Here is a 7,837-nt window from a genome sequence, read left to right as displayed (position 1 = left end):
AATACAACGATACATCTCGACATTGATCAAAGTGATGACTGTGTGGGCCCGTTGTTAATCTGGACCTATATTATACAGCTCGCAGCATCATTTTCTGCAACAAAACAAGAGAGGGAATAAATAAGTCTATGCCGTCATCAGCAATAGTAAGTCTGTGATCAATAAGTCTGAAGTCCGACGTTAAAAAAGACAATAAAATTTGGTTCATTTTTCAAATTTTTGGAATAACGATTTTAATTTTTCTGTGAACTTCTAATTAAACTCAATTGAAAAGTTTAAACTGAACAATCGCTGAAACTTATTCATCGATTAATCCAATTAAAACTTTATTCCTTGGATAAGATAAGACTCAAGACTCAAGACACATTACAAAAACAGTTATTTTGACTTTTTATTGTGTACACGACCAGGACCAAGGAAAACGCATATTTATATACCTCCAAGGAGGATATTGCTACATTTATCGTATTCTATCGTGGAAAAAAATAACAAAGTTTCAATATAAAACTCTATACACAAGGCTATACTATGGGCAAGGTATGCACACAGTAGAGATAAAACAGGGGGGGGGGGGGGGGAAATAAAATAAATTGAGTAAACAATCAGACGTTATCAAGGAGAGGCAGGCCAGCCCCCTCTAACGCTGGATAATTTGCAGGTGCATAATAAATAAAGGACAAACGAGGGTCGTTAAAACGCTCTGAACGTGCACAACCTGCAGAGGACAGGACATGGAATTGGGGGTGAGGAGGTGGGGGGCACCAATGAATTCCACTGAGCCCGGCTGTGCGGACGGACGCACGCACACATGCATAGTTATCAAGCGGAAAAGCTGCAGGAGGTGGAAGGGGAACAAGTACAGTGAGAAACAAAACAATTTTATAGCACCAAGCCATTATCGAGCGCTTTGGAGTTGAGACCATGGTATTTTGAATACCAATTTCATTGGTTGGACTTACCGTAAATTTAGGCGCTTTTTGCTGAAGTAGAGTTTATAAGTACAGACGGAGTTCCACGCAAAAGTATTTCCAAATGGCGAACTGCCCTGTCCTCGATGTACGGCAAGTGGAATGATATATTGTTGTCCAAAAGCGTGAGCAAAATATGGTCGCGAAAAACCCCCACATGAAACTGCCCTAACAAACCTGGCTTGGCATGAGCTTCCAGCCAGGGGCGCCCTCTGCTGGAAAGGAGATACATCGGTTGGCAACCGAATCTCCAATATACAGTGTATATATGTACGTATAGTGGCATATACAGTGTACGTATAGTGGCATATACATATACAGTGCCTACAAACACAGTGCCTTCAGAAAGTATTCACGCCCCTTGACTTTTTCACATTTTGTTATGTTACAGCCTGAATTTTAAATAGATTATATTTAAATTTTTGTCACTTATCGACACAAAATACCCCAGAATGAGAAAGTGAAAACATGTTTTTAAATTTCTTTGACAAATTTATTGAAAATGAAATGCAGAAATATCTCATTTACATAAGTATTCATCCTTCTGAGTCAACACGCCTTTGGCAGCGATTACAGTTTCGAGTCTTCTTGGGTATGTCTGCATCAGTTTTGCACATCTGGGTTTGGGAAGTTTCTCCTATTCTTCCTTGCAGATTTGCGCTACCTCTGTCAAGTTTGATGGGGAGCGTCGGTGAACAGCCATCTTCAAGTCATGCCACAGATTCTCAATGGGATTCAATTCTGGGCTTTGGCTGGGCCACTCAAGGACTTTCACATTCTTGTTCAGAAGCCATTCTATTGTTGCTTTGGCTGTATGCTTGGGGTCATTGTCTTGTTGGAGAAGGTAAATCTTCACTGCAGTCAAAGGTCTTTTTCACTCTGAAGCAGGTTCTCCTCAAGGATTTGCCTGTATTTGGCTCCATTCATTGTTCCCTGTATCCTTACAAGTCTCCTAGTCCCTGCCGCTGAAAAGCATCCCCATAGCATGATGCTGCCAACACCATGCTTCATGGTAGGGACGGTGTTAGATGGGTGATGAGCTGTGCTCGGTTTCCGTTAGACGTAGCGCTTTGCATTCAGGCCAAAGAGTTCAATTTTCATCTCATCAGACTAAGGAATATTTTGCCTCATGCTCTGAGTCTTTCACACGCCTTTTTGAAACTCCAGGAATGCTGTCATGTACCTTTTTCTCAGGAGTAGCTTCCATTTGACCACTCTCCCATAAAGCCTAGACTTGTGAAGTGCTGCAGACTGTTGTCCTTCCAGCAGGTTCTCCCATCTTAGCCAAGGAACTCTGTAGTTCTGTCAGACTGGTCATGGGTTCTTGGTCACCTGACTGACCAAAGTCCTTCCTGCCCGGTTGCTCAGTTTGGTCAGACGGCCAGCTCTAGGAAGAGCCTGGGTAGTTCCATATTCTTTCCATTTCCTAATGATGGAGCTTACTGTGCTCTTGGGAACTTTCAACACTCTAGAAATCTTTTATACCATTTTCCAGAACTATGCCTCCTCACAATTCTATCCTTGGATTTCATGGTAGAGTTTCTACTTTGACATGCACTGTCAACTGCGGGACCTTATATGGAAAGGTGTGTTTCTTTATAAATCTCGCCCAATCCACAGGTGGACTCCAATCAAGTTGAAGAGATATCTCGAGGATGAAGAAATTAAATTGGATGCACCTGAGCTCAATTTGGAATGCCATATCATTGGGGTTGAGTACTTATTGACTCAAGACCTTTCAGCTTTTCTTGAAATTATTTTGTAAAAATTCTAAAAATCATTTCCACTTTGACATTATGGGGTATTATGTGTAGATCAGTGACAAAAAAAATCTCAATTGAACCTTATATAAAATTCAGGCTGTAACAAAAAAATGTGAAAAAAGTCAACGGATATGAATAATTTCTGAAGGTATGTATGTATGTATGTATGTATGTATGTATGTATGTATGTATGTATGTATGTATATATATGTCAATGTGAGCCAGCAAAGTGATGGTGGTCTCACTGGTCTGTGGCCACCACTTGGAGTGTATCATCAAACTTGGTCACGAGCACAGAACTTCTAAGGCCATTTGAGAATAGCAAAGCGCAGACATTCCTTCTGCCACAAGTACAGTTTTCGGTGTTATAACTTTGGTTCGGACGCTGCATCCAGAAAAACACAGGACAGACAATTATTGTTTCTTCATTCCGTTTTCTTAATCCAAAGGAATAATAATACTGTCAGCAGAGTCTCAATAAGGAATGCAGTAGACTGGTCTGGGGTTGGTTTAAGATATAAAAATACTTTCAAGATAAATATTTTTTTTAAAACTGTTCAATGTTCATGTATTTTAGAGTTTTGCCTCAAAAGCGTTTCTTTGCATCATCCTCTTGGTAAAAGTAAAATGTGAGAACATGGAACAAGAATGAAGACTGTTTTGGGAGAAATGTTTCTTCTTCTTGCTTCCTTCAACGCATGCCTTATCTTTCCATCAACACTTCATTCCAGTTCACATTCCAAAATTAATACTTGGACTTCTCTTCAGCATAAACGTTCTTCGAGTGGCGAGCACAAGCACGACAAAGCGGCAATTTGCGTCCAAAGAGGCAATGTGTGTCCAAACGAGCAATGCTGATATCAAACGAGACGGGCACTGCGGAGGAAGTGTATGAGAGCCTGGTAGACAAAGCAGTACTGTGAGAAGGTCTGCACCATGAACATACGTTGCTCACGTAGCAGGCCCAGCACCTCAGGTACGTCCAGGCGCTGATGAGGTCACATTGAAAGGCAGGACAAATAAGAGAGGTTGCATGGGGGCAAGGATAAAACATAACGATGTAATAGCAATGATCAAAGAATAATGAAGAACCTCATTGTGTTCGATGCAGGCGACCATGAGTTCGGTGAGGATGAGAACCCCCGATCTGCCTACACCGGCACTGCAATGCACCAGTACGGGAGGTGGCATGCACCCTGGAGGCAACATTGAGTTTGTATGCCGTCTCACTGACTGTACCTCCTCCAGGAATGCTGGTGGTGAAAAAAAGTGCCTTAAAAGAGGTACATGTTCAACAATAGGGACCATTATACAGAACATATTAAATATGCAGGACTGAGCGAGCAAAGTTGAGAAAAACATTCGTAAAAGGAATGCAAGGAAGTTTTCTGCGAGGTTCTTCAAAATGTGCTTCAAAATGTGATGCGCTTCAAAAATAAATAATAGAATCATGATTAGGAAGGAAATATTTTTCTTCCTAATTGGATATGGAGCAAGGAGCTGATACTGTAGGCCCTCCGCATTTTTGGTGGTATGAAGAAAGGATCTGTGTAATATGAAAGCTAAATCTTGAACAGTTTTTGTAATATCACGTGCACAAGCCAAGTTACTGAGAAGGTTGCCATGGCAACAGAATTCAGCCAATCACAGCCATGATATAATCAGGTTGAGACAATGTCATGAGGAATAGATATCTTCAATATGAAAGCTAATTGTTTTCTGTAGGAGCACCGCGGCCCACCATCAACCTCCTTCTGGTGAAACTCTGAAAATTCAGGATCACTGCTCACCTCCACTTATTTGTTCCCCTTCTTCTCCCCTGTGGAATTAACTTCCACATTGTCTTCAATCTCATTCTTCCCTCCAGATTTTTAAGACAACCTTTCACCCAAGTTTGACTTTGCCTTACCTCAATCCTTATAAAGGGAAGAGGAGGAGAACGACTTTCACCACCATCTCAGATCATCCCCCATCCAAAACCATGATATTTTTTGCCCCTGCTCCAAATTTCCAGTTTTTCCTTCCTGATAGTTTGCTTCTGTATCTGTCTTATCCATCCCCCGCATTCTCCCCTAACCATCATTCTTACCTGCATCCCTTGGTCTTCTGCGTCTATTTTGTCACTAAACATTTCTCCCTTTTCTCTTCATTATGTGTTCTAGCTCTTCGACGAGTCTTGACTCTGTGTACGAAGAAAAACCGGAAACTTCCAAATTCCAACCCTAATATGCAGGGGCGACTGCATTACTGATATAGCCCTGCCTTGATAATGATGCAACCAGTGGAACGAGTTTCGAATAGAATCCCAGTCCAATATGCGTTTGCCACAAACAAGCGCCGGGTAGCTCCTCTCTTAACGGCACAGAATCGACTGAGGCAAACTGAGTGGTAATATTTGCCTTCTGGGCCCTCAGATGTTCTGATCTCTTCCGAGGTGTTCGAAAACTTGTCACTTTGAAGTGCCTTTCGCCGTCTAGCAGCATTTTTGGCTGTTTCCCAGTTGCTGGAATTGAAACACTTCAGGGCACGTTTCTTTTCTCTTTCTTTGCAAATTATACAAACGGGGGCGTCATTTGCCATGATCTGTAAATAACAAAAAGGGACAGAGACCAATGCATTATCTGCCACATTGTAACAAAAGACAGAGATGGTACGACTCCAGTAGGCAACTTTCAGGGTGAACTCCACATTTTCAAGCACTAGAGTTGGCATTGTAATATTTCACCACAAAAACATGGGTATAGACACCTTATTTGTGATGATATCATGCATTGTTTTTCAGATATTAATGAAAATGGGTTTTTCCGCAATGGCTTTGCTAACTGAGTGGGTGAACTAAACATTTACCTGGAAAACTATACATTTTCTAACAATAATGCGGGTGTCAGTGTAATTATTGACCATATAAACATAGGTATAGACACCTTATTCGTGATATTATCATGCATAGTTCTCCAGATATTGAGCAAAATAGGTTTTTCGGTAATGGCGTCACTAATTGAGTGATTTCGGGGGGAAAGCCACGGGTCAGACCCGGCAGCAATGCATTGCGGTGGATGTCGATGGATGACCCCATCAGCCCATGAGGTCAAACGTTCGGGCGCTTTTCACTTGAATAAACCTTCTGGGCTCCTGGACTATAGCCCTGTCTGCCGACACACTCACCTAGAAACCTTTGCACATCCTCGGGGCAGCCATGGTCAGGCCACGAAGGGAAATGCAGATGCCAAATGGTGTGTTCTTGTCCGGAAAGGAGGTGCCGTAGCCTGAGCCCCGTCGTGGCAAAGCTCCCGGAGTCTGTTCTAAACTTGGTGGTGACACGGAAGTCCCCATAACTTGACACATTCCTCCGGGAACCCAACTTGGGCCAATAACGATGGCACTTTTGTTGTCCATTTTCCTAGGAGCAGCAGGAGGAATACGTATTAACTCGCTTTGAGGCCTATCACTTGTTCCACACTAAACCACCCTAAGAAAAGACATCGGTCAGTCAGTATCACAATGTATTTTCTTGGGACAATCCCTACACTTGTTTTCTAGAAACCACAGCAGCGATCCCCCTCCCCTCCTCCTCCACCCCACCTCCCCTCCACCTCTCTCCCCTCCTCCCCCACCTTCTCCACCCTCCCCACCCGTTCTCTTACCCTTTCTGCTATCCACTATCCTCCCCCTTATCTTCCTTTTATCAAATTTTACCTTCCTGTGCCTTTGTGTATCTATTGTGTGAAGATAACCCCTTCATGTGGTACTTACATCCAGTACGTTTGAAAAAGAAACGAGACAAAACTTTGGTGTATTTGATGTATAAATATGCGTGTTGAAGAGTATTTTGGTGTTTGCCATGCTGACTTCACCTGTTCAGGTGTCACCATCGCGATGACACACACAGCCTGTTCCCACACCATCTGCCAGAACTCATGGGAGGTGTGTGGCAAGGGGCCCTGGCTTGCAATGTAGTGCCACAACTCCTGCCCAAGGCAAAACTGAAGAGAAGAATTAAATCTGTTATAAAACAATGCCAATAATATAACTAATCGAGACAAATACAATATCAAGGAGAAGAAAAGTTATTTACTCTCACCTATTACTAGCACCCACCTGTGACTGCTCTAGATAACTGGAAGAACAATTTCCTTACGTTTAAATCCCACATTTTGGAGATTGAAGGAAGCCAAGATCAACTTCACAAACAATTCCATTGCTTATGGTGGCCTTTGTTGATTGGAGGTCAGATGGATCATGAATGCCCTGGCGGACACTTTCATATTGTCTAATGTTGGGAGGTTACACTCTGTTTATTCAATAAAGCCTCGGTTTTTGACCAACATCGCTGGTATAATGGTTGGAGCGTCCGCTCTGAGTCTGGGAGGTTCGAACCCCGGATGAGTCTTACCAAAGACTAACTGGAGCGGAACTCTTCAACGTCGCGACGTCAATGTATATGCCTCCGTCCACATTATCACATCATTATACATACTTGCACTAAGTTTGACTTAGATCCCTTCAGCCATTCTTACGTTATCGAGGTAACGAAAACCTATCATGGACTCTGACCTTTGGCTTATTGACCCCATAATCTAATCAGGTTATTGTTACATCATTATAGATACTTGTACGAGGTTTGACTTAGTTCCCTTAAGCTGTTCTTAAGTTATCGTGGTAATGAAAATCTATCACGGACTGACCTTTGACCTCTTGATGCTGAAATCCAATCAGTTCATCTTTGCATCATAATATATACTTGTCCCAAGTTTGCTCAAAATCCCATTACTGGTTCACAAGTTAGCTTGGTAACAGAATTTTTTTTATTGAACGGGACCTCTGACCTTCGACCTCTTGACCCCATAATCGAATCAGTTCATCTTTACATCATTATACATACATATATCAAGTTTGACTTGATCAAGATGCCTTCAGCCGTTCTTAAGTTATCACGTTAATGAAAACCTATCATGGATGGATGGACAGTCGGACGGACAACCCGAAAACATAATGCCCCCAGTGATTTAGTCAACGTAGGCATAAACATAGTACGTGCTACTTCCTTGTTTGACGCTCATAATTTAAAAAAGGATAGAGCATGGACAAACACCCAAAGGGAACTAA

The 7,837-nt window shown here is 42.2% G+C and overlaps 1 protein-coding gene across 2 annotated transcripts in view; it reads right to left on the bottom strand.

The window, feature by feature from the left end:
- Positions 1 to 373: 373 nt before the first annotated feature.
- The window catches only part of LOC137436988 (tyrosine-protein phosphatase non-receptor type 14), a 114,918-nt gene continuing 107,454 nt past the window's right edge, over positions 374 to 7,837 (bottom strand). For both annotated transcript variants that reach the window (XM_078787002.1, XM_068131259.2), the window contains 4 exons: positions 6,586 to 6,714; positions 5,897 to 6,131; positions 3,824 to 3,984; positions 374 to 3,720 (listed from right to left, as the gene is read on the bottom strand). In XM_078787002.1, the coding sequence (XP_078643128.1) occupies positions 3,592 to 3,720; positions 3,824 to 3,984; positions 5,897 to 6,131; positions 6,586 to 6,714 (654 nt within the window). In that variant the 3' untranslated portion in view covers positions 374 to 3,591. The remainder of the gene's footprint in view (positions 3,721 to 3,823; positions 3,985 to 5,896; positions 6,132 to 6,585; positions 6,715 to 7,837) is intronic.

Source organism: Myxine glutinosa, chromosome 11 (genome assembly GCF_964187855.1).
Source record: "Myxine glutinosa chromosome 11, kmMyxGlut1.1, whole genome shotgun sequence".
Taxonomy (NCBI): domain Eukaryota; kingdom Metazoa; phylum Chordata; class Myxini; order Myxiniformes; family Myxinidae; genus Myxine; species Myxine glutinosa.
The sequence above is the reverse complement of the archived record's forward strand: the minus strand, read 5'-3'. Positions and strand labels throughout refer to the sequence as shown.